General features: G+C 39.4%; 1 protein-coding gene across 5 annotated transcripts in view; it reads left to right on the forward strand.

Moving 5' to 3' along the window:
* The window catches only part of numb (NUMB endocytic adaptor protein), a 74,347-nt gene extending 46,701 nt beyond the window's left edge, over positions 1 to 27,646 (forward strand). For 2 of the 5 annotated variants that reach the window (XM_041264952.1, XM_041264953.1), the window contains exons 2-11: positions 2,198 to 2,339; positions 11,076 to 11,150; positions 16,494 to 16,526; positions 19,608 to 19,682; positions 22,769 to 22,909; positions 23,028 to 23,232; positions 23,640 to 23,957; positions 24,964 to 25,107; positions 25,355 to 25,501; positions 25,793 to 27,646. In XM_041264952.1, the coding sequence (XP_041120886.1) occupies positions 2,214 to 2,339; positions 11,076 to 11,150; positions 16,494 to 16,526; positions 19,608 to 19,682; positions 22,769 to 22,909; positions 23,028 to 23,232; positions 23,640 to 23,957; positions 24,964 to 25,107; positions 25,355 to 25,501; positions 25,793 to 26,475 (1,947 nt within the window). In that variant the 5' untranslated portion in view covers positions 2,198 to 2,213 and the 3' untranslated portion in view covers positions 26,476 to 27,646. Of the gene's footprint in view, positions 1 to 2,197; positions 2,340 to 11,075; positions 11,151 to 16,493; positions 16,527 to 19,607; positions 19,683 to 22,768; positions 22,910 to 23,027; positions 23,233 to 23,639; positions 23,958 to 24,963; positions 25,108 to 25,354; positions 25,502 to 25,792 lie in introns of those variants that run through there. The other 3 variants (XM_041264954.1, XM_041264951.1, XM_041264955.1) reach the window with 3 other exon arrangements.
* Positions 27,647 to 27,812: the final 166 nt, after the last annotated feature.

Here is a 27,812-nt window from a genome sequence, read left to right on the forward strand (position 1 = left end):
CAATTGTGTCATTTCTGTTTGTTCGGATATTTGTCCTAGCACTAATTTATCATGTAAGGAAGTTTCAATTGATACATTATTTCAACCCTAGCCCCTTTTTGGATAGAATCTGTGATTGACACCTGAACAGGTCTCATCTTTTAATTTTATACAATTAAATATTACTAAAACTAACCAGGTGTTTGCGTAGTGGACTATACAGTCTGTCAAATACAGGTTTGAAATGTATGTCCAGTATCACTGAAGCGTTGCATATTTCAGTGATTTTATTAATTGTGTAATATAAGACTGAAGGATCACACCTCTAACCTGTGTAATATTTATAAGAAGAAAATTGCAGTAGATAAGCCGGTAGCTAATTGGTAGAATTACCAGCATTTGAGGTTCTGCTTTACTTGTTGAGCTTGAAGCTTGTTGAAAGTCACAATTGAGTTAAACCTGGAAACACCCACAGAATTCAGCAGGAAGTAACGTCCCTGACACTGCTGGCAGGAAAGGGTTGTGACACTGGCAGCAATCTCAATAGAAATACAATCATATAACAATGGCAATGATAACTAATGTCAAATGCTGTACATGCCAACCTATGGCTTTAATACAGAAAGCCATGCCTGCACACGCTTCTTGGTTTGAAAGTGTAGAGGATTTTGAGGGTTAGAAACTTCCACTAGCTCTGCACCCAGTTTTGGGTTTCAGAACTGCCCTGTTTTGGTATATTCTTGAAATCAGCTGTTGCCAGGAGTTTAAACAGTAGGGTCTCTGGTAAATCTGCTCTGAAGTGATCACGTGAGTAAGTCTCCCCTGCGTCTGTACATTAACTCTCAGGAGTTGCTGCAGCTATAAGGGAAGGATGTTTAACAGGGGTGGCTCAAACTCCTAGCTGCTGAATTATTTAAACAGTACACTTCATTAGCAATAGTTTGGAAAGCCAGGACTGAGTGAAGGGCTAGTGAGTTTACAACACTGATTTGGAGGTGACTGACCTGAAACCACACTGAGAAGTATAATCTTGATGGCATGTTTGTTTCAGATTTGCTGTCTCAGGATGGAACGGATCGGTTTACAAAGCAAATGTTTTCTAAACACACAGATGTTATTTTAGCCTTTGCAGCGCAATACAGTAAGTGTGATCACTGCTGTGCTGCACTGCGACACACGCACTGTTTCTGAGGCAGATGAATTTGCACTGATGAGGGAGAAAATGCTTTTTTTTTTTTTTTTTTCTTTTGCAACCACATGACTGATACTTGAAGCGCATTAAGACATGATGTGACCTAAATAAAGAAAATACAGAATAAATAACTCATCGGGGGAGAAGTGCTGCCAGATTGTCAATTGGTTTGGGTATTGCTTTTTACATTTTTATGTTTGTGAATTTAAGAATGATGAGACCATGGCTTTGGATACAGTAGTCTCCTTTCATGGTGTCTGCAGGCTCTATTAAATCTGTCGTGTTCCCCCCCCCCTTGCTAATGTGTGTGTGTGTGTGTGTGTGTGTGTGGTGGTGTTTTTTTTCTTTTTTTTTTATTTACTACTGTTTTAAAAGAGGAAACACAATCCCTTCTCCACAGGTACTAAACACAGATGAGGTAGTAACTGGAACCTGTTTAAGCTCACAGGCTTAAAGCTCTGTAACGTCTTGTTCAACAGTGAAATTGCAGAGCATGTTAATGCATCTCAGCTCCATTTAGCTTTTTCATTTGCTTAGCTATTGTGCGACCCTCTGTTTTATATAGAAACTGTCTTGAAGAGTTTCAGTAATATAGGCAGGCTTGAGATGCCCAGAATTATTTTACAACAGTAGTTATTAAACATACATTTTCCTGACTTTGTACATGGGACAGTTAGGAGGACCTACTTTTTATCATTGGTGAGGGGTGGGTCTGTGGTCCAGTGCGTATACAGGGTAATCCTATCTAAATAGATAGATGTACTATTGATGCGCATTGATCTTTGTATGTGTAGCAAGTCTGATAGCAAACACAAATAATATAGATATATGTGTCTGTATCTCTTTCACAATTGACATTGGACAAGAAGAAAGCAGCAATATTGTTTGTGTTTTTTTTTTGTTTTTTTTTTGTACAGTTTTTGTGTTTTAATTTGACACTCCTGTCTCTGTGGCAGTATCTGTGGAGACGGAGGTCTCTGAGAATCTCTAGCATATTCTCACGTCTTGTTCCCCTCTCCCCTGCAGAGGCCAGTGTTTCACGATGAACAAGCTACGGCAGAGTTTCCGTCGGAAGAAAGATATCTACGTGCCGGAGTCGAGCCGGCCGCACCAGTGGCAGACTGATGAGGAGGGCGTGCGCAGCAGGAAGTGCAGCTTCGCAGTGAAGGTGAGCCGCATGGGGAAATCAGCATTCTTCTTGAAATGTTGACTGACATAGACTTTGAGGTTGGTCATACATCCCTATATGGGAAGCTTGTATGAGTTTATCCACTGCCACCTACTACAGGGATGGAAATAAGACTTTCTCCCATTCCAGGTTTAATTGCAAGCTTGATTAGCCACAGTGTGTACATAACAAGGTCAGGTGTGTCTTATTAAACTCATAGTAAAACCGGGAATGGATCAAACTGCTATGCAGTGGGTTACTGGTTTCCATGTAAGAGCCAACACTCACAATATTGCCTTTCCTATTCTGTGCACATTCTTTTAGTTCCTAGTCAAGTTAGATCGTGGATGTTTACCCAGGATAGCAACTAACTGCACAGTGTGTGCGTCAGCATTGAAGCAAATCATTTTAGGTACGGCTCAGTCTAATTTTAGAAAAACTGGAAGCATGTTTGTATGTAATCCATATAACAATTTCTAAGCTTTGAATTTCTCATCTATTAAACCATTGTTGGAGTGTCAGAACTGAAATATTTATTGAACCTTTTTTTTTTTTGTTGTTGTTGTTGGAGCTTCAGCGTTAAAATAACAAATGTGATTTTAGAATTGTACCAGTGAGTAGACTCTTTCCAGTTAATGCTACTCAGTATTGTCATGCAGCACTGTACACTTGTGTGCTGTCTCCAGGAGACCCTTGGAAATCAGACATGACATTTCTGTGGGCTCTCCTGGGGCAATCAAAGATTCCACATTTAGAGAGAGAAGTAAGCATGAGGCGCCGAGTTGATTGAAATTATGTTAACGCTTTCCTTTTTAATGACATTTTGCTGATGTTTATTAATTCAGGGAATAGGCATGGAATCTGTTCTTGATTGAGTAATCTGTGATTGCTGTTGATTGGAGCTATGAATCTCAGACTGAGGCTGAATGCTACTTTATTTTCGTTGAATGTCTGTGACTGCCCCAGATAATCTGCCAAGAGACTAATTTATTGCCAAAATCATTTAACAGTTTGTAGGCTCTTGCATCCTGTTGCCTTGTGATAATGATGATTTGAATATTTAATGGTTACAAAGTACTGTAATGCTTTTAATTTTCTGAAAACTTCAGTTTAATATTCATAAATCTGAGTATTATATCAGAACTGTAGCTAACAATAAAACTGTTCCCATTCAGTTCTGAAAAAAAAAAATTAAATCACTTATTTTATGATAAGTAAAGTGCACTTAAAGTATAATGCTTGTGCACATCAGGGATGGAAATCAGACTCGCATTGCATTTCAGTTTGATCCATTCCTGGTTTTATTAGGAGTTTAAGACACACCTGAGCTTGTAACAATTTTCCACATTAATCTGAATTGTTTGAAGTTATAAACTAAACGCAATGTTATTACATTATGAAAATATGTGTGGTAAAAACAGGAGGCTGCGGGGGGGGGGGGGGATTGTCTAATTTTGCACTGTTTTTACCTGAAATACACATTTTCAACTTTTAATAGAGTGTTACATTTGTAATGACTTTGAAAATATTCGAACATGTAAATTCCATGTTCGTCCCAGCTCTGTTACACTATGTAACACAATTTTTGTTCCTGGGTAGTAAGTGTTATTTACTAATTGCTTATGCCTCAAAAGTATAGAAAATGGCCCCACAAACTTTGCTTTTGTGACCAGGACAGTGATATTTCAAAATATTACTATTTCCAATGGGAAAACTGGCAAATGTGTGTCTTTTCATTCACATAAAGTCAGAAAAAAACAACATATGTATCCAAATTAACATGTATTTATACTAAAGTAATACAAAAATGACTACAAAAGATTTAGAAGTGAGTAGTTTTTCGAGATTTACGATTATACTGTAAATACATGTTGTTTTTTTTCTGACTTTATGTGAACGAAAAGACACACATCTGCCCGTTTTCCCATTGTAAATAGTGATATTTTGAAATATCACTGTCCTGGTCACAAAAGCAAAGTTTGTGGGGAATAGCCATTTTCTATACTTTTGAGGCATAAGCAATTAGGAAATAACACTTACTACCCAGGAACAAAAAAAAATAAAAAATTGTTACACGGTGTTATCTATACGCTGTGACTAATCAAGCTCATAGTAAAATCTGGAATGGATAGGAGTCTTATTTCCATCCCTGTTACATTGTTACTAATATAATATTTCAGTAGCCTGTGAAAAACAATGCTGTTTTTTAATGCTGTTTCTATCCGATCTATCAGTGCACTCATTAACTTGTGGTGACCCTGAGGGTCTGTGTTCTGTATTGTTGTTGCTGTGCACTGTGACAGAGGTGTTACAGTATGCTGGCCAGTTAAACATGTGTTGCTGCAGGGAGACCGAGACTACCTCCCTTTCTACAAGTGTAACTGCATCCCAGAAAATGCATATTATTTATTTTCAGACTGTTACAGATTTCATACATCGTAGTTTGCACTATATTTATCATGGTTGGTAGAGGTTTTGTGTGTCTTTCACCAAACACAAAAAACCGATACTATACCAATGTCAGTAATACTATAGAAATTGCTGTATGTATTCCCAGGTATCAATGTTTTATTTTTTCATCTACAGTCCACACTCGGATATCCATTGCCCAGATACATCGCAGTCGCATTTAACCAGCCTTGTATTAAGAATAAAATCAATCCCCGTTTTATATACAGTTGTAGTCAACAGTTTACACGCCCCAATGGAAATTTGTAAATAATTATAGGAAAAATCTTCTATAACAAAAGTTTTGCTTTTGTGGATGAAGAAAAAAAGTTAGATGTCTACAATTATTTTTTTCGGCAATTTTTTTGCAAAACTCCAAAAATGCTAATTCAAAAGTATTCATACCCTGACAAGGAAAATGAAATGAATAGCTAGTTGAGGCACCTTTAGCAATAATAACCTCTTTTAAATGATTAGGATATTTGTCAATGAGCTTTTGGCATGATCCTTTAGTGATTTGTGACCATTCTTAAACGTAAAATTGTTCCAGTTCATTCAAATTCTGAGGACTTCTCTTGTGCACAGCCTTCAACTCATACCAAAGATTCTCAATCGGATTTACATCGGGACTTTGACTGACTCAGCCATTCCACAACCTTGACTTTATTCTTCTTCTACCATTCTGAAGTAGATTTTGATGTGTGCTTTGGATTGTTGTCGTGTTGGAATGTCCAGTTGTGCTTTAAACCAAGTTTTGTAGTGGGGGGGTTTCAGATGATTTTACCATATATTGGCCGAAATTTCCTTTGGTGTAGAGGAAAAACAGCCCCATAGAAGGATATGACCACCTCCATGCTTGAGAGACAGTATATATGGTGTTCTTTTCTTTGTACTCCTCACCAGACTTTTTCCAAATGTAACAACTACCAGCGTGACCAAATATCTCCTTTTTTTTTTTTTTTTTTTTTGTTTCATCACTCCACAAAACCTTGCACCAGAACTCCTATCCATCATTCAGATGCCGTTTTACAAACTTTAAACGATTGTCCTTATGACGTTTTCCTAAGAGTGGCTTTTTCCTTGGCCTGCGACCATTGAGACCTTCACCATGTAATACTCGACCTATGGTTGAAATGGAAACTCCGGTCCCACTTGCACCCAGTTCACTTTGAATGTCTTTGGCAGTCAATCTCGGATTGTTATTAACCTTCCTCACAATTCTTCTACTTGTTTTTGGTGAAAGAACCTTTTTTCTTCCAAACCGAGGGAGCCTTGTGACAGTACCATGAGTCTTGTACTAGATAATAGAAACAAAAGTTGAAATTGGGATATTTAAATGCTTGAAAATCTTCTTGTATCCTTCTCCAGCTTTATGACAATAAATCATTTTCTGTATAAGGTCTTCAATAGCTCTTTACTTTTTCCCCATATTGACATACTGGTAATGACTGCAATCATCCTATGCCTAACCCTTTTATACTGTAAGAATGTTCACCTACAATCCAGCATTTTCTAAACTTTTCTAGAATTAGATTCTGCATTGTCATATTGACATTTCTAGCACCTGCCCTTGTAGATAACACTATCATAACATCAAAGGGTATGAATACTTTTCAGTTTTGCCCAAATAATTGCTGAAATAATAAATAATGTCTTGTAACTTTTTTCCTCCTCTCAAAAGCAAAACTTCCGATACAAAAGATTTTTCCAAAAATTCTTTTTTGAGAAATTTCAAGAAATTATATATTTCCAGTGGTGTATGTCAACTTTTTACTACAGCTGTACATGTAACAACGGAATTCCGGGTTACCCGTCACAGCGATTTCCAACTCCATCACCAGTTTTCTGATACAAAGCCCATAGATACAGCTTTAATTCTAGAAAACTGTTTTTTTGTTTTATCTCTTGCTAAATCCCGTTGCCTTAAGTTTTATGCAGTTATGTGCATGGGTAACATTTTGATTTCATTTTGCTGTTGTGTCATTAATGGGGACTTTTACAGAATGCTAGTGCAATACATACTGGATTTAAAAGTATGTACTGTATTACAGGCCGCGTGTTTTATTTTGGCAACTGATATTTTCAGAATCATCATATCGTTCTGAATTAAAATATTACTTCTGTTGAACTGTCCAACAAAACCAACTACAGTACATCTACGTGGAAGCCTACTTATTTTAAAACACCGTCCTTTCAGCAATGTATTTTGTAACATTGTATCTTTTTTATGTTCCCTGAAAAAACAGACAGATGTTTTGTCTTTTATTGCTGTGTTATTTCCCCAACTCGTGCGCTAACACATTTTCAATAAAAGAATCAATGAAAGACCCCTCTGGATGAAAAACAAAACTAACAGGAGAACCGTCTTCAGATAGTTAAACATTCGAGACAGATTGCTGTAAATATCCTGCCTTGACCCTGCTGAATCAAATCTTCCACGAACGATCTACCAGCAACACGAACCATCTGTTGTGATAGGTCAGACATAAGAAAAAAAAAAAAGAAATAAAATGGCAAGTGTCAAAGAAAAGAGAGTTATGCACTGCTATATACATCTCCCTGTACAGTTCCTCAAACCCAAGTCATGTTTTTTCTTTCTGTGCGAAATGCGTGTGAGGTTGTGTGTGTGTGTGTGTGTGTGTGTGTGCAGAGCAGGGGGTTGTTTGGGTGGTAGGGGGCAGGTTACAAAGTGCTCACCTACATACACGTCAAATCGGATGAAATAATCAGATATGCATCACATTTGTTTAACCTTCACTGAAGTCAATCCTATAGGGTCAGATATGTGAGTGCTGACTGTAATTGTAAATAACTGCATACAGCATTAAGTGCCTGGGCTGCTTGTAGTACTGCAAAACGACAGTTAGGTATTAAATGTTTCATTTTAGTCATGTAGTGCTGCATTGCAGGGAATGGAAATTAGACTCTCATTGCATCATGGTTTGATCCATTCCTGGTTTTACTATGAGTTTAATACACACTAGAGCTTGTTACCTATACACTGTTGTACCTATATGCTATGCAGTAGGGGTCTTCTTTCCACCCCTGCATTGTGCTGTACAATAGCACACTTGGCTAAATAATACATCTTAATTTAGTTTACATACGTTGCAGATATTAACTGTCTCATGAATGTAGATGGCGAAGCTTGCTCCCTGCCCTGAGCTCTTTCTCATACAGCCAGCATACTGTACAGCAGATTTTTTTTTTTTTTTCTTGCAGGGATTTAAATTCCTGATTCTGGCAGCGAAAGCCCAAGAGACCTGGATACCTTGGGTTTAAATACTTCAGAGCTGATAATCATTGCAGATAAAAACAGGAAGTAGAGTACTTAAAACAAGCTAATTTGCTCCATTACCTTCTCTTAAATGGTGTTTTTCCTTTTTATAAACATCCCAGCAGCACAGGAGGAAATGGGTAATTCCAAACGTACTATCCGCATTAATTTTTCCCTGGTGACAGAATTACATGGTAATTGTACCCCTGTGATGTGAAACTAATTTAAAATAAATAAATACATGGATGAAGAGTTAGGTTCCTAGTGATGCTTAACATTGCCTGAACACCACCCGCAGTGAAGGTTGTGCCACATCCTTCACTCTCGTTGTGTGTTGCAGCGCTCCTCTTTCATTAATGAGGGCTGTAACAGACCTAGCAGATGGGGCAAATCAAATGAGTAGCCACTGTCTACAGGAAGGGAGCCGACCTTGTGAGCAAACAAGATAAATCTGAGGCGTGGGTGCTGAGGTATGGTGAGGAGGGCATGTGTTAGGGTCAGTGGAGATAAATGGCCATTGTTCTCAGGCAGGGTTGCTTTCTATAATCATTTAGGTTAGAATGTATAGTGGTCCCTGATATACTTGATATAGCCGGGTTTAGATATTTATTTTTATGACATGACTTGTGATGCAGGGAAAACAACACAAAACTGATTTAGACATAAAAGAACTCTGCAAAACAAAACAAAACAAAAAAAAAAGTCAAACTGTAAAACTGTATTTACTGTGTGTTACTGTGAAACGAAGAATGCTTCGACAGGCTCTTTATTGCCAGGTGATTCAGCAATCTAATGAGAGAGGGAGAATGAACTTAATTGGTGACAGTGTACTCAGAAAACAAGCTTTCACAGCTCAGAAATGTTATTTCATTTCATTGTTCTGGAATCCATTCTCTGTGGTGCCTCCTCAAGACACACCTGCAGACAGCATCTATAAACCTCACAACTCTCCACTATTCTGGACTATATTTCACCCAATTGTATCAGTACTTGCATGAACTTGTACTTGCATTTAGCTGCTCCACACTGCTGTATTATAATTACATTTTCTGTATCTTTTACTTGATTTTACTAAGGTAACCGTATTCGCGTTTTTTGTTTATTTGAAATCGCCCTTATCCATTTATTGTACTACTTGCTCTTAATGGAATTTACTCTAAGCAAATATTTGTACTATAAATTAGTTGAAATTGCTCTCAAATGTAATTACTTACTGAATTTTTCTCTTATTTGATTTTGCTCTTACTACTGACTTTTGTACTTCATAACTGCTCTTGTCTGTAATGTGATATTTTGCAAAGTGAATTTTGTAACAACTGTAAGTTGCTCTGGATAAGGGCTTTTGCTAAGATATAAATATTAATTTTACATGTAAGAAACTAGTGAACGCTACAACAAAAGCAACTCCCAACACTAAATGAAAAGCCATACATTCAATGTCGGTGCATTTTGATCCCCAGCTCTTCTGAAGTCCTATTGAAGACGCTGATTGCTGTTGGGAAACTTAAAGCATTTGTTACTGTCATTTTAAAATCTGCAAGATCAGTTTTACAAAGGGGAGTTATATCCGACTTGAAATTCCAGCTTCCCCACTTCATAGAAAACAAAGCAGACATTGTCAAGGGGTCAGCCTTTAAATAGCCTTCAAGACCTTGCTTTCAGAAAAGGACAGCTGTTACAAAAGAGTGACATGTTTTTGTCCCTTTAAAAAAAAAAAAAAAAAAAAAAAAAAACACCGAACTATTTCCGAGCGATTTCGGCTCAGAGTACAATCATACACTTCCTGATCAAGTAGAGAATGCTGTCTCCATACTTCTTGCCATTAATTTTCTAACCTGAAAAAGACATCAGTGTGTCGTAAACATTATAAGTGACCTTTTTTGTTAGGAAGTGTCCATTTCCTTGCATTTATACTTCATTCGTTGTCTTTCCATTCATAGTAATCGTGTCTTGACCTTTTCTTACGATATTGCACTGCTGAACAATTAATTTCCTTTCCTGTTTAAAAAAAAGTCAACGGCATTTTAATTCTGTATTGTTACTATGATTGATATGGTCACAACCCTAGTGTACTGTACATAAATACATTTTAATGTGGTTTAAAGGTACAGGGGACACATTTTGACATTTGAAAAACTTTTAATTATGACAAATCCATAATCGATTTCTTATTTAAACTGCTGCATAAATCCTAATGTAAAATGAGCACAAAGGAAGGAGGCTACAAGTAATCAAACTTTAGCTTTATTAGTGACTTTACAGTCCAGAATGAGAAATAGAGAAGTGGATCCTACCTCCATGAGGTATAAGGGAGTGTCCACATTTTAAAACAGGAAAAGCATAGTATTGCTGAGGCATTGTGGGCTAGTGGTGAGACGGCTGGCACCAAGGATGGTTTTAGCTGTGATACTGCATGGTCCGGTGGGTTAAACGAGGGAAACGTAGCGGGAGTTATTTTGATACATCATTTAGTCGTACTAGTGCCTGTTACATAAAACATTTGAGGGGTGTTTTAGCCCCTATTGTGCATTGTTTGACTTATTTTTGTATAATTTTTTTCATAGCACTGTTTTTTTTTTATACCTTTTTTATATCATCATCCCTTTTTTTTTTTTTTTTAGGATATCATGAAACGAAACTCCCTCTCTACAGCAGTTACTGCATAGCATAATATTTCTTAGTGCTTGTCATTTAAGTTTAACTTAGTGTTATATTACAACATGACAGAGTGGTACAAGCAGAGGGTACAATGCTTTCAGTATTTTCAGTTTCTTTGTTTATGGTGAATTGGCTATAATTGATCAGTTATTTAAGGCTTATTTTGTATTTATAAATGTATTGTGTACCGATATGTATACATTTTAAAAGTATTTAATCACTGGCACTCAAATTGTCTCAATTTTTTGTACCTGCACTTTTTTGTTGAGAATTTCACCCCTGATCTGAACAACATCTACATGCGCTTGCAGTGTGCTGTTTTTTATTGATCTATTTTTCTCTCCTCTTCTCAGTACCTGGGCCATGTGGAAGTGGACGAGTCCCGAGGAATGCATATCTGTGAAGATGCTGTGAAGAGACTGAAAACGGTATGTATTGTCCGCTACTCCTCTGCCGTTTTCTGTGCCCAGCGGTGTGTGGCTGCACTGGTGAACGGATATGTGTTTTCTAGATGCTAGTTCTGCACCTATAGTTTGTTCTTTGCTTAAACTGCCCTTCCATAAGGTATTTAGGGATAAAGGGCTGGATGGCAACATTTAGTCAGCTATCCGGTAATCTACTACACTTTAATCATGCAGTGCTGTCTTCCAGAGGCCTGGACCGGCTCTACGGACCGTCTCTGTCTGAGAGTAACCTGGCATCAGGGTATTTATCGACTGTATGTTACATCAAGTGGTTTTTACACAGAGTAACTGTTTATTTCCACAGAGCCGTCCTCTTTACTGGTGGCAGGGATACATGTATAGTTGGGTTCTGTTGCACTTAGGTCGTTAAATCTGGTAGTATGTACATCTTCTGAAGGACAGTTACTGTAACAAATGGACTATTTCAGTTATATAAAGTGTCTCAAGTCCTTTTTGCCCCTGAATTATGCTGCTGTTTCAAACATCTCCTCTTGCAAGTGATGTGTGGATATGCTGTAGTGCCGTTGTGAACGATGCCTTCTGGTTGGTTAATGACTGGCAAGGTTTTGAAAGGGCCTGTAGAGTAGATTCATTCATCATGTAAACTGGATTAATTTCAAAGCAGTGGGCATGGAATCCCACAGTCCTCATTTCTTCTATCAGTCCACATGAGAACAAAACAATCCTATGTAACTGTTCATGTTATACTGAAGGAGGCAGAGGCTGAAATTAACTTTTGTTTTGCACAGGCCTTTTTTTAGTTTTGTTTTTTGGAGGAAAAAAAATAAAAATTTGCACACTTTTCTAAGCAGGCAGTATTTTAATATTTTTCAAGATGCAGAATTTAGATTTTATTTAGGGTTCTGAATTTCTGACACTTCCTCTGCATGACTGTGGTCTCCTGAGAGTAAATAGTAAACACCTGTATCAAACAGGAAAAAATGTGTTTCTATTTATGAGCGTGTGTGTATGTGATTGCTAAAGCAGGGGTGTTGAGTCTAATCAACTGTCAAAAGTGTTGTAAATAGTTAAAATAGCCTGCGCTTCACTCTACTGCTTACCGAGTAAACTTGCATGCTGTAACGGGATGATGTTCAGCTGGGAATATACCATGCAGGAGACTTTGTGTTTGTTCTGTGAGGCCATAATGGCTGAATAGCATGTCTCAACCCCCACCCCTGCATTCAGTTGAAACCAATGTAGCTCTTCACATTTCCGGCCAAACCCTTCACTTCTACTTCATCATGTCAAAACTACCCTGCAGCTCCCCCAAGTGTGAGCTCCCTTCTACTGGGTTGTTTGGTAACAGCCCTACAGGGAGACTTTGTACTTTTGGTCTCAGGGTGAGACAGTGGAGGTGGAATCCAGGAATGTAAAGTTAGCAATTCCTATTCTGTTTACTCTGCAGTCTTGTGCCCTTTTTGATTGAGTCGATTGTAAATGTAAACCCCACTTTGATCTGTAGAGTTCAGTGATCACTGGGTGTCCTGCTACGCACTGTACTGGAGCTGGGTGAAGATATTCAGAAAGCTGGGGAGCGGGTAACTGATTGACAGTCGTTTTCAAAAAAGAAAAGCAGTGAATTGCAAAACAAACAGCATGCTTACTACAGAAGATATTAACTTAAAAAGTTAGCTGTGTCAATAATAAGAGAGTGGAGTGAACCATTGAAGTTACCAAAAATGTAAAGCTGCTTTTCTCATGAAGCCTGGAAGTGGGTTTTAACAGGGCCCTTAATACCAGTGACTGCAGAACTGACTGCTCCTAGGCACCTGTATGGAACATCTCCCGCTCTTTACTGTCCCCTGCTGGGGTATATCCCCTGTGACTTGAATACAGTGGAGACACCTGTATACTATCGTCTTGTTTACTGTTGACTTATAAAAGTTTGCACAGTATCTCCCCCTCACTGACTGAATTGTTGTAAAATCCGGTCTTTCTATAGAAGATCGCCTAGTCTGGGTTTACCTTGGGGCTTGAAACTCACACTAGCTTCAATTGCTGCAAGTATGTTTAATGATCAGGAGCCAGGAGTTAGATGTTAAATACATTGTTCCTCCTTTATAGCTAGTTGAGCAACACCTGTTCATAAACCTGACTCGGTGTTACTTATTTGTGATGTGATCAGATTGACCAGGTGCCTGATTGTTCAAACTTACTGGCACTGTCATTTCAGTAATATAGTAAAAAGTATAGTAAGTTCTGAAACCCAGGTCTGAGTGCAGGGCTGCGTGTGTTTCAATCCCTGTTAACTGATTCCACTCTAGATTTACAATCATTAAGTGATCAGGCATTCATCCTCTTGCTGCTTCTTGTTTTGGCCTGTTATTGGTTGGCCTAATGAAGGCTTGATATTCAGAGCCACTTGTCCACTGGTTAGACTTTGCATAGACGTTTGTCCACACGCTGTGAATTTAGATCACCATGACCTACAAAATGCTTGGCTGATATCTGTCTTCAGTTTTGAGCAAGCAGGACATTACAATCTCACATAGTGTAATAGCTGGAGTGGTTTTTAATAAATACTTTATTTTGCTTTTTGCTTGTGTTATTCTAGTCCATACATTGCTCTTTTAATTTATTTATTCAGACAAGTTCAAGAAGGATAGATCCTTACTGAGACCACCCGTGGCCTTACTTTTGGTGACCTATACTTGTGACTGTAGGAGTTTCTGGGTTTATTCACAGTCTCTGCCTGTTCTGAATCGCATGCTTCAGGTAGAATTGAAGTGAAAGCTGCAGGCAGCTGCATCTCCCCACACTCTGATGCAGGTAGATTTGAAGTGAGAGGTGCAGGCAGCTGCATCTCCCCACACCTCTGATGCAGGTAGAATTGAATTGAGAGGGGCAGGCAGCTGCACCTCCCCACACTCTGACTCTTATTATTCAGACCCTCTGGAGGATAGGAATGGACGGAAGTCTGCTTTCTGCTCGCCTTGCATGCATTGTACTGTGACAGCACGTCACACTGAGACAGGGTTGTATTTCTCTGAGAGAGCAGGGAGACGGGTCTCGAGACTGGAGTGAGATCCGCAATGCATGCAGACAAGAAGCAACGCTGATAAAGGCAAACTGGCCTTTTGTAGTGCCTATAATCTTGTGTTGAAGTGTTGTATTCTATATTTGTGGGTAGTGAAGTGTGTAGTAAAGGACTCAAGTTTAAGTAATACAGACTTGCAGCGCTTCTTACCTTCTGGGGATGCCCAGGATTTCTGAGTGTCCTTTTAAAGTATCCCAAGAGTGCTATCCAATGTTTGAATACATTTTCTTGTATTTTGTTAGCACTAGCAATATAATCACTGGTTCACTGTATCACTGTAGATGAAAAGTTGCTGCTGCTTTGTCCATGTGTTCGGACTCTATCCAGTGGTCGAGCTGCAGTCAGCCTACAGACTGGAACCAGAATGTAACAGTGTGTCTATAGCGCTGTATTTGAAGTGATGTACTTCACACAATACAAGGGGGAGCAGTAATGAACTAAGAAATAATACAAAATAAAAGAAATTCCAAAGCATTTCTTACTAGTCCTTATGTCTCTGCAGCATATTTTATTATTATTATTATTATTATTATTATTATTATTATTATTATTATTATTATTATTGCCATTTGCATACCTGTTTTAATAAGTGTTAATCCTAGTTTTTGTTCTTTATGTCTCCTCATTTACGAAATTCATGGTTTAATATTTTGTGTTTTTTGTTTTTAAGCAGGTTAAAGAATTATTTATTATCTCATTGCACATTGCCCCATCTCTGTTCCTTTGTGTTTGTTTTGAAACTGATTTTAAAGTCTTGCATGCCTGGTGTTTCACTAACCCCTCAAGGAATCCAGCTCCACGTCATGGTTTAAACAGGCTCAAGTAAGATTAACAATTAACCAATTGGGGCAAAGTCAAAATCTGTGTGTACTTGGAAAAAAAGCGGTGTTTGTTATTGGGGAACCTTTAGGGGTAGGTCAAGGTTCCTTGCTTTGAGATTAGATTAGAGTATTCATATTTAAGATAATGTTCTCCCCTGATCTCTTATACAGTGGCTGCCAGTATGTGACCAGTATACTGAACTAAACTGCCTCGATCGAAGAGAAACACTCTCCTATCCTTGCGTCGTGTTTCCACACTTTTTTTGTAATTAGTTAAACAGGTGCCCAGGGGATCCTGTGCAATGCCTCAGGCAGCTAGCTTCTCAGGGTTTTCGCTTTGCCCCCAGGCATGACGAGAGCTGATGTGGAATTTTTTGAGCTTTTGCTGGTTTTCTGTTTGTGTTGATTTTTTTCTCTCCTGATTTTACTGATCTGGTTTAACAAGATAAAACTTGGCAGCAGCAGATTTTCATTCAGATTGCTATGAAGCAGCGTTACAATTCTTTTAACCCAGTTAGAGTCGGACACCAAGGCTGATACAGCACCTGTTTATAACGTGTAACCCCACCCCAATCTTCAAGGTGTTTGTTTGGAAATACATAAAAAAGAAAAACCATTGTGTAAACCTATGGATTATTTGATTGCCAAGTGGTGGAGGATGTGAAGTTTATTCAGAAGAAATTGGGCTTTTTTTTGTTAGGTGAACTATAAATCAAGTTGACAAACATGTGGCTAAGGCTTTTATTTGTGTGATGAGTTTCACTGTCTGGTGTTTTTGTGTCATGTACACTGATGAAGATATGAGCCAAAACATTATCTTCATAGCTTCAGAAATATTGCTTTGTCCACAGACTTGCAGTTCTGTGTTCGCAGAAGGATGACAAAGTCATAATGACCTAGAACCCTTCCACCATCTTGGATAAGATCCCCATTGCATAGCAGCTTGAGTCACTTCAGATCAAACTGCTGTGTGACAGGAGTGATTTCCTTTCCTGCACACTGGTGTCTGGGTATTCCTAGGTTGTCATTTCAGCAACATCAAACTCATACGTGAGCAAGAGACAAGTGTGCTCCCAGCTGAGCTTCTAAAACCCTTCCCACTGAAATAACCATGCTGGTGCATGAGGGAGCCCTCTGCTGTCAAGTTTTACTAACCTGGTTACTAAACGATTCTCTTCAAGGGAACGAGAGCTGTTAGCTGTGCATGAGCTACACAGTGTCCTTCTTTTAATCTGTCCTTTCATTCTCTAACTGGAGCTGCAGCTTTTTTTAAGCTCCACAAGGTTCTTGGCTCTGAATTAATGAGCCTCCCACCTTTCCCCCTTCTACCCACCAACCTTCTAACCCCACCACCCCTGTTCACATGTGCCTGAAGCTGTGGGATGTTTGTAGCCTTCCTTCAGTAATGTTTCTCCTGGCTTGTCGTCCCCCCCTCTGTCACTCCAGGACAGGAAGTTCTTCAAAAGCTTCTTTGGAAAAGTAAGTTTGAATTTTCAGCTGGTGGTATCTGTGAATGATGGAAAAGGGGTGGAGTAGGGTCACACCTCTCAAAAAAACAAAGATGCTAGTTCAGGCTTCCCGTTAAGGCCTTGGATGGTCTTTCAAAAAATGAACCTACTGTTGTCCAATCGAGAATTTGTGCTGTGCGCACACAGACCTCTTCCTTTCCATGATTATTTAGACTAGGGATGTTTTAAAAGTTAAACATTTTTAATTTTGTCTAAACATTTTCAGAAATATGCAACCAAATGTAGGTGTGAGCCTTATTTTTTACGTAGTAGTAAGTGTACAATGTAGGCCAGTATTATATTTAAAATCCCATATAAAATTTCCATATAAAAATAAATTCTGTATCAGTGCAGTCTTTACACAAAAATACAGTAATGTGTTATTGTATTGGAGGGCTTAAGATGAATTTTGTGATTTGGTACAAACATTCCCAATATGTTGAAGTTTTGTAAATTAAACAGAATCCAAGGCCATTGCTACATGAATGAGAAATGAGGAGCTTAATACATAAACATAATATTATCAGTATTGTTTTATCCGAGTCCAAACTTCTCAGAGGTAATACTGCTGGAGAAAGGAGAGATTTACTGTGCTGTTTCCACAGACTCCTTCAGGGAATTCATTAAAATCCAGTTCCTTTATTTAGCTAGGTGTGCAACTATTGAAAACAAGTTATTTTTAATGTGGTGACCTGGATAAGAAATGACTCAAAAGCCGGAGCATACAGTAATTAACATTAGGGTACAGCATTAAAACACTCAGTCAGACACTTCTTTTTAAGTTCAAATAAAACACAATCCTGTCATTGGCCCTTCAGACCTTTTGAATCTGGCCCCCTATCTATGGAGAGCCATTTGTGCCAAAACTATCCAGCCATTAATTTGTCAATTTGTTTGTCACTTCATATAGTAATTCATAAACTTATTTTTTAATTCATCTAGTAATTAATTTGTCATGTCATTAATATGAAAGGCTGTACAGACTTTAGTTTGAACCGTTTGCTCGCCCCTTGACCTGCAAATTTCCAATCAACCAGACGAACTTCCCTGTAAACTTCCCAACAAACAAACTTCCAGCTGTCAATCTCGCACTGCTGAAAAACACTAACTTTTTTAGCCAATGGGAGCACACACTAATATTTTAACCAATGAAAACCCAGCCTTACTCAAAACTGTTTAGAAAGGGCGTTTCAAAAGATACTCTGTTTAACAAGATACTCGACTCCGCTGATTTTCAACAGAGATTTCCATCTCACTGCGCGGAAAGCATTGTCGTATATACAGAGATCTTGTCAAAAAAAATTCTATTGAGAGTCAATGAAGGCGTAAGAAATTTTGCTGGTTTGTACTGGTTTTTGCCATGTTAAAAAAAAAAAGCATCAAACTTTTGAAGTAGATTTCACATTTGCCCAAGGCCTTTTGAAGAAAACAGCAACATTAGCAAATTATGACAATACACAGTTATTATAAAAAATGCTATTTTCTGAGCACTGCACCGTTCGGTGGCTCATGCGCAGAAACATCGCTCTAAAGAAGCGTATTCATTAAATCATTTAACAGTCCTGTAACACCGGTTACTTTAGAAATACATAACATTACAACATAAAATATTATCAAAACACAGCAATATAGTATGGTAAACAGACTACCAGTAGCTACTTGGACAAAGCAGGTAAAAAATAAAAGGTAATGTTCATCCATATATTTGTTATAAAATGATTTCACAAATAATTAACATACACAAAAATAGTAATAAAATATATCTGATGATATATCTTTTAAATGTCCTGTTACCCACTTCTGAAAGCTGTCAATAGATATTAACATCGATGACATGTGCGATCAGCATTTTTCATAATTACGTATTGTCATAATTTGCTAATGTTGCTGTTTTCTTCAAAAGACCTTGGGCGAATGTGAAGTCTACTTCAAAAGTTTGATGCGTTTTTTTAACATGGTGAAAATCAGCAAAATTTCTTACGCCTCCATTGACTCTCCATAGAATTGTTTTTGCCGAGCTCTCTGTATATACCACAATGCTTTGCGCGCAGTGAGACCGAAGTCTCCGTTGAAAATCAGTTGGCCGAATTGAGTATCTTGTTAAATAGATATCTTTTGAAACGCCCTTTCTAATAAACTGCAATATTATTGTCTGAAACAGGTTTGAGTGAGGCTGGGTTTTCATTGGTTAAAATATTACTGTGTGCTCCCATTGGCTAGAGAGGTTGCAGTGTTTTTGGCACAGTGTGAGATTGACAGTTGGAAGTTTGTCTGTTTGTTGGGAAGTTTGCAGGGATGTTCGCCTGGTTGATTGGAAATTTGCAGGTCAAGCACCGAGCAAACACTTCAGACTAAAGTCTGTACAGCCTTTTGTATTAATGAATTGACAAATTTATTAATGAATTATTAGATGAATTAACAAATAAGTTCATGAATTACTGTATGAATTGACAAATTTATAGACGAATTGCTGGACAAATGGACCAATTCATGAATTGACAAACATTGAGAAATTAATTGAGAAATTTAATAGCTGGATAGTTTTGGCACAAGTGGTGCTCCATACCTAACCTCTTCGCCGAGTCCTGATGCCTCTGACAGGTAGCTTGTATTGTCAGCCAGTAGGCACCTCAGCAGGCTACTGCCTTGAGTGCACAGACGTTATTTAGAATTGTTGCTCAGATCCTCAAGAACAACAACAATACATAAGTGTCCTAGAGCAGGGTATGTGAGGTGTGGCTTCTCGTCTCCGTCCCCCCATCCATTGATCTTTCCACTTTCTCAAATGCGTTGAAGGCATGAAAACCTCCAGTGGGAGCAGCTTGCGTGTGGTTGAAATGTGCTGGCCTGGTTTTCCTCTTTGCAGTGAGCTGTGTTCCTGCATCTCTGCTGCCAGTTCATGTGGGTATTCTGGGGAATGCTCTAAATTTGACACTCTGTTCCTGCCTCTCCTTTTTTACAGGTGGTGGGGGGTGGGGGGTGAGCTACAGTGGGACGCAGTCAGTAAGACGCTTAGACCAAAGTGGCTCATCTTTATCTCTTACTTTTAAAGGCTGGAAAGAAAGCAGTGAAGGCTGTCCTCTGGGTATCAGCGGATGGACTCCGCGTCGTTGATGACAAAACAAAGGTTTGTCTTGTGTTTTGTACCTAGAAAAATTGTATTTCTACAAATTAACTTACTAATTTGCAATGCTTGAAATATCTAGAAAAAAGATTTCAATTTTTTATCATTTCACAATTGCTTTATTTGTTGTAAAAATGTCTAAAGGGTGGTAAAGCAGGGTTTCCAACCTTTTTAAACTAGCCATACCAATGACAAGATCTAGGCTAAGGGCATTGCACCCTAGAGGTGGTAATAGTTTTCCCATGGGGTCAATAATCTGCAGTACATATTTAATATACGAGTCAGTCAAAATAATGAGGGGCAAGGTTGGATAGTTAATGACTATTTGCTGTAAAGCCATACATTTTTGCAAGGCTTTTTGTTCTGTGTTTTTTGCAGTTTTTTAACATTTTTGGCACGAATATCTTAGTGCAGTACATTTCGGTATGCAATAAGACCCGACAGGGTGTCTGTAAATGTCGAATATACAAATGCCTCCGGGCGTTATGCAGCATGAGACGAAGTCGAGGGCCTCCAACCCCCAGAAGTATGTGTAGTCTGTGTATATCAGGGGTGTCAAACTCAAGGCCCGGGGGCTGAATACGGCCCTTGGAGGTACTTTATCCAGCCTCCTGCAAAGTTCATTCATTACAGTGTAATTTGGCCTGGCCCAGTCTGAGTCTGTTGGGTTATTACATGTAAAAACTCCAAATCCCATCAGCCGTCAGAAAAGTAGCTGGAGGCTCAGAGCTAAAGAAACAGAAGACGGCGAGAAAACTCTCAAAATGTCCAAGAAAAGAAAGATCGATAAGTAAGGTGGGAGTTTGAATATTTATTTGTAGAGCAGCAAGAAAACCCCATTTGCTTGGTATGTAAGGGAAGTACTGCGGTAATGAAATAATTCAATTTAAGGTGCTACTATGAAACAAAATATAAAAACAAATATGGCGAGTTTGAAGGAAAGCAAAGGCAGGAAAAGCTGGCCGAATTAAAAATAACCCTTGATTTACAGCATAACATGTTTAAAAAGACAAAGTGAAAGTGATGCGGCAGTAAAGGCAATTTACCTTGTGTCAGTGCCAATCGCAAAGTTGTCAAAGCCCTTTTCTAAGTGTGCTTTTGTAAAAGACTGCATGCTTAGTCACAGAAATAGTATGTAGTATGTCCTGAGAAAAAGCGTGTTTTCCAATGTCAGTCTTTCAAGAAATACTGTGGATTACCTGGCTTTTTGAGCATAAGAGAGGAAGAATAAAAATAAATTCAATGACGTCTTGGATTTTGATAATTTGTTCAAAGTCTGTATCAGAGAGGGTGAATAATGTGCAGAAGTGTCTTTTTTTGTTTTTCTGTAGCGTTATAAACCTCTAAAAATATATTATTTGAAGTGACCAAAGTCAGGGTGAGTGAGTATAAACATACATACAGCAAATGTATTTGTTTTATTTATTTATTTATTTGTTGGTATTTTCTTTATTTTGAGATCTTCCAGTTCATTAAGTTGCTCTTCATCCAAATCGCCATGTCTACTTACCACTTTTGGGTTTCTTATTTTTTGTTGGTAATTTCACTGTTTTATAGCTTTACTGTACATCTGTAACTGTAAACAAGATGGCTACCGTTACTTTAAATTCTGTGAGGCAGCGCAGTGATTTTGAGTATGTGACAAGGCTCCAACTGTCCGTATCCATCCAATATATACAGACAGCTGGAACCTTTCTCGACCAATCACACTGTTTGTTTCACGTTCCATTTCGAGCCCTGGATTATAATGAAGTAATATTTATGGCTTTACAGTATTTTGTTTAAATATATCTAAGTAAATAACTAAATAAGTAAATAACAGAAAATGTTTTTGAAGTTCATAACGCAAGTTTTATTCCTTCATTTGTGGTATGTTTTGTAATTAATTTTCTGGTAAGTCACAGACTTGCCGTTCACCAGATTTTTCATTCTGGTGAAGCATGAAACTTGCAGCTCTTGCAGGGCCTGTAACCGTGCAGAGCGAGCCTTCTAATCGTAAGAACGAGCTCAGGGATGACAGACTGATCAGAATGAACTCTTAATGCACGTCTTGTAATACCAAAACCACAGCTGTGTTTAAATAGACTTCAACAAAAGGATATTGTTGTAAAATTCTCCATTTACAACCAAAGCATTTATTTTATGTAATTTCAGTGTTCAGGTCATTTTTTTACATTGGACAAGTTTACTTTTGACTAGGAGCGCATTAAATGAATAGATGTTTATTTAGCACACATATTAAATTATTGCTTTATATATAATGGTCACGGCTACAAAGATTAGAACTTATTTGAAGAAAAAATGTATGTATTTTTTTTTTTAAATATATTTTTCAGATAAGTTATAATCTTTGTAGCCGTGACCATTCCATGAAATTTGTCAGTTTTTAGAGTTGACTGACCATTTTACTGTGACAAAATAGTATCCTTAAGGATAATCTGAAAACATGTTTGCTGGCATTCTTGACTAGCTGTCCTGTACGCCCCCTGGTGGTCCCATTTGGATAGTTCTGTGGTATACAACTACAGAGACGAAGCAATTCTTGTATTTCCAGCAGCAGTGTTGCCTAGCATGCTGTATGTTTTATGGAAATGTTATAAACCAGCTCATTGTCATTATGTATATACTTGTAAATAAAGGTTCCCAGTAACTAGGTTAGAGGTTAAGTGAATGACTTTGCCTAGAGACTGTGGCTAGGTGACATACATTGATATAAACAAGAGAAATACAGGGGGTTCACAAATAGAAACACCACAAATATTATGCACCTTCAGTACAACGCACTGTCTAATCCATTTCATAGAGTTCATATCAATGGCAGCATCCCTTATCTGTATCATAAGAAAGCTACTTCTACCTGTTACAAGTAAGTTTGTCACAGTGTACTTTGGTAGAGCTATTGAACACATTTTCAAATTACTGATTCACAAGTTTGCCTACTCTGTTTTTAATATTAATAGAACCAAGACATGTCATGAACTTTTGCAGAGTCCATTTCAAGTCAGTGGCAAGCAGGGTCCTTTTATAAAGTGTGATGAAAGCATTTTAATGATGTTAATGATTGTGTTTTTTTTCTTTCACCTGAAAAGGACCTAATTTTAGACCAGACAATAGAGAAGGTGTCTTTCTGTGCCCCAGACCGGAACTTCGACCGGGCATTCTCCTACATCTGCAGGGATGGTACCACTCGCCGCTGGATCTGTCACTGTTTCATGGCAGTCAAGGACTCTGTGAGTTTATGATTTTTCCCAGCAAATACACACGCACATTCCTCACGCAAGCACTGCAGTATTTTCAAGCAGCATTCACATTATGCTGCATGATCTAATCTTCCCTGCCTGTGCCCAGGGGGAGCGTCTGAGCCATGCGGTGGGCTGTGCCTTTGCCGCCTGTCTGGAGAAAAAGCAAAAGAGAGAGAAGGAGTGCGGGGTGACGGCTACCTTCGACGCCAACAGAACCACCTTCACCCGCGAGGGCTCCTTCAGGGTCACCACGGCAACGGAGCAGGCTGAGCGGGAGGAGATCATGAGGCAGATTCAAGACGCCAAGAAAGGTATCTGTCTGGGTGATAGAGAGCAAGTTCTTTTCATACCAGAAAGACAGTGCTCTGCATGCACTTCAAAAACCCATGAGATATTGAGTTAGCAAAAGGCTTTTATACAAGAACAATATGACTTACAATTGTACTGTCAGCATCGCCGAACTGTGAATTGTCGAATGTTGAAATTTCAAACCAGAGCTGTTTCCTCTCTACGAAACTGTAATTTGTGAGTATATTCTTTCAGTCAATGGGGTTTAAATGGAGATGAATCTAAAGACATTTTTTTTTTTAAACTCTATACTAATCCAGTGATTTTATAGACCCATTTGTTAAACCCACTACATACAATAGAAATACAGGGAAATTAAGTTTATATTTGAGACACATTTTGTTGATGCTTACATATGTGTTGTCCACAGCTGAAGCAGATGTGAAGACCCTCACTCCCCCAAGTACAAACACAAATACTGCTGCTGCTGTGGTGAACTCAATGGCTCCAACTCCCACCCCTCCCTCTCCCTCCTCGTCCCCCCCAGCAGCCGGCCCACAGGACAACAACCCCCACGCCATCCCTCGCCGCCACGCCCCCGTGGAGGCCCTCGCTCGCCAGGGCTCCTTCCGAGGCTTCCCCGCCCTCGGCCAGAACACCTCCCCCTTCAAACGACAGCTTTCCTTGCGCATGAACGAGCTGCCCTCCACTATGCAGCGCAAGTCAGACTTCCCCATCACGAACTCTGGTAAGGCATTGGGATTACCAAGGTTTTAAAATCCATGGTCTTGCCTCTATTTGCACCAGCAGCAATGTACATGCGAGTTTCGGTTCAGTGGATGCTGTATATTTAATATGGGCTGCATGCCTCCTGATAAGCTGATCCATTGAAAGGTGTTCTTGTGTAATTGTCAATACTTTTATATTGAAATGATGTGATTGTGAAACACTTGATAGCATCATTTGACGTTTATGTAAAAGATAAACATTCCCTTTTGTCATGTCCATACAAAGATGCAATGATGACAAAAAAAGGTGTATCGGTCACTAGTTCAGAAATTCATTTGATTGGGTGAAATGAAGAACACATATCCCACCCTGTCATTCAGCATAGTAAATAAGCAGGTGCCACTGCACTTACTGGATGTCTTGGTCTAGATATATATATAATTAAATGTTATTCCACATTATTTTTTGCGGTATCACTGCTCTTTTCAAGACAACTACGCTATTGTAAACATTTTATTTGCTTGAGGGATTTTTATTTATTTATTTATTTATTTATTTATTTATTTTTAATTCAAGGATATTTGTTGAGGAAGAGGATTAGTAGGATAAAACAGTCACACCCCCAAGCCCCACCAAAACCAGCAGGGCTGGTTTGAATACTTTTTTGATACACCATGCATACATTTGCAAAACTGTCCATGCATACTGCAAACATATGCATACCGTTTGAAACATAAGAAAATCCTAATTATACATGTACTTCGTGTCTTTTTAAAATGGTTTTCTGTTCAGTAAATGAGTTGTTCTTTCATAGATTCATGAAAGATTTAATTGTCTTCCATGCATTCTCATCCTCACTACCCCCACCCAATCCTCCTGCCCCCCACACCCCACCCACCTCCCATCCTTCCTCCTCCTCACCCCACTCATCCACCCCCCAACCCCACCTATCCACCCTCATCACCCCAACCTATCCATCCATCGTCTTCTACTTTCTCACCCTCCACCCTGACTCTCCTTGGCAGTCCCTGAGGTTGAGGGGGAAGCCGACAGTATCAGCTCCCTGTGCACCCAGATCACCACTGCCTTCAGCGGCCCCCCTGAGGACCCCTTTTCATCAGCACCCATGTCCAAGCCTGCCTCCTCTCCACAGTCTCCTGCTGCTCAAGGTACAGCCTGCTTCTCCTTCATTACACCTTCGCATTAGTCTTGTGTTAACACTAATACCGCTAACGAGGTAGAAGGAGCAAAATCTCTGCACTAAACAGCCAGTAATTCAAGCTTTTCCAAAGGCACAGCTACGATTCAAGGCGTGGATGTTTGCCTACCAGGTTTTTGTTTTTTGCATGTTCGGGGAGGAGGTGTTTTGAGGTTCTTGCCTGTGCTGGATTAACCCCTTCCTGTTTGCTGCTCTAGTTATTGGTGCTGCCTCTGCCCTCCCCCTGCCTATTGCTAACCCAGTCAGCACTGCCGCTGTGGTGGCGGCAGCAGCACCACCACCAGCACTGCCTGCCCGTGACACAAACCCCTGGGCTCTGGGACCCAGTGCCACTGCTAACCCAGGTGAGCTCCTCGGGGAGGGGAGAAGATGCTGTGCTCAGTTAGATGTTCTGCCTCACGATCCTTAGAGCTCAGGGGGAGAAGGTTTATCAAGGCAAGTGCATGTTTTAAGGGAATATTAAACCCCTGGTCATGGCATGGGTGAAGGTTAACTAACAATGCATGCTGTTTTGGGCTTGTTGTACTCACACTGCTGTATACCTCCCAGTGTGCACTGCAGCACAGCTCTAGGAAGCCAGGTAAGCCTGTGCACTTGTGACTGGACATGTATGATTTTTGTTTCTCGATTTCTAGGTGGAAATTGGGTGAATCAGTCAGCAATGGCACCTACACTTCCCAGTGCAGTTGCACCACCACACCTGACTCACAGGAGAACCCCCTCGGAGGCAGACCGCTGGTTAGAAGAGGTATCCAAGACGGTCCGAGCCCAACAGCAGCCAAGCGTAAACCCTGTTGGTATTGCCATGCCTTTGCCAGCACAGCCCTTTCCTACCAACACCTTCATGGCTCCACCGCCAGCAGCTGTGCCTATGATCCCCCCAAGACAGCAGCCTGCCTTCCTCCCTCCTTCCCAGGGCTATTCTCTGGCGAATGGGATCCCGTATGGGCAGCCCAGCGTCCCTGTGGTGGGCATCACCCCCTCCCAGATGGTGGCAAATGTCTTTGGCACTGCCACACACACCCAGGTGATCTCGCAGCCCTCTCCAGCTAACTTCCCCAAACAGAATTCGTTCCCCCAGTACGAGGTGCAATCCTACAAACCAGCTCAGCAGCAGCCGCCACTGCCAGCGCAGTCCAATGGAACCGTTGCCTTCAACGGAGCTGACTGCTGGAGCCAGCCCTCCTCTGCTCAGCCCATCGACCCCTTTGAGGCCCAGTGGGTGGCACTGGAGAGCAGGTCCAGGCAGCGCACCTCTCCCTCTCCCACAAACCCCTTCTCCACTGACCTACAGAAAACCTTTGAGATCGAACTTTAAAAGGCAGACAAGGGGTAAGATGCCCTTTGCTGCAGAGTGAACTTGTAAACTGGACAGTCATTTAAAAAAATATATAATACAATCTAAATACTGTACATAGTGAAGGTGGGAAATCGGAACGAAGAGCTGCTTGCTTTCATTTTGTTTTCTTTTTTTAATTCCCAAAAGCAGCATCTGAAACCTTTTTCCGACTAGACCCCTGTGGATGTGTCACAGCGACACTGATCGTCAAACTGATCCCAGGGTGGGATTGGTGGTGTTTTTAAAAGGACCCATGTGTGCCCTGAATGGTATGGTCACCTCTCCAGTCCTTTCTTGTTAGTTAGAGCCCCCTGCAGGCGGAGGTGGGATACTAAAGCCCCCATATCTGAGAGGCCGCAGCACTGAACAGGACACTTAAGCTTCCATGCTGTTTAGAGGTTTTAAAAAAAAAAAAACATGGGAGAGAATGCCAAAATCTTTATTTTTATGCATTTAGTATATTTTAAATAGTTATGGAATTAAACGGAGATGAGTTGTAAGTAATCTTGCCAAAGGTGAGGATTAGCGATGTGAAATGTGTATATACAGATTGATTTATCACTGATTCTATTGTAAATGGGGGGGGTGGGGGGTATTTTTGTTGTTGTCCCCTGATTGGACACCATTTAGTGTAAGTAGTTTTAAATTGCAGCAACAATCATGACCTGTAATCTAGCACTGATGTATTCTACTTGGAGAGCAGTATTGTCACAATGGATTGAATCCAGAAGAAGCATTGTCTTTTATTTTCATTTTGTTCTTTTTAACATTTCCTTTGCCCCAGTCTATTTTGTGTAGTCTCAATGTCTTTTTATGGATTTTAACACTATTGTCAAATTGAATGGTATCTGTGTACATTTTTGTTGTTTTTTTTTCTACAAAAGGATGTATAAAAAGAATTTACACAAACACATTCAATAACTATAAAAATGGGTACAGAATTATCTGCAGCTACAAGCCCCAGAATCTTCTGAAACCTCCGTTCACCTTATTCCATTTGGTTTATAAAATGTAAAATGCATTTAAAGTAACTTTGAAGGGTTCTGTGACACATGCACACCCCTCCCTTTTCTCTTTCAAGTACTGTGCTCTGAATCCTACAGCTATTTTTTTTTCAACAGATTAAATAAAAGATGGTGGCAGAAACAAACCTCTGCAGTCTGTTTTTATTGTGTGTGTGTCTATCTAATATAATAATTATATGTATATGTGTGTGTGTGTGTGTGTGTGTGTGTGTATATATATATATGTATATATAATTTGCGCATGCACAGAGATTTATTTCTGAAAATGCAACTAATGGGATTGAATTTCTT

The sequence above is a fragment of the Polyodon spathula genome, chromosome 12 (genome assembly GCF_017654505.1).
Source record: "Polyodon spathula isolate WHYD16114869_AA chromosome 12, ASM1765450v1, whole genome shotgun sequence".
In the NCBI taxonomy this organism is placed as follows: domain Eukaryota; kingdom Metazoa; phylum Chordata; class Actinopteri; order Acipenseriformes; family Polyodontidae; genus Polyodon; species Polyodon spathula.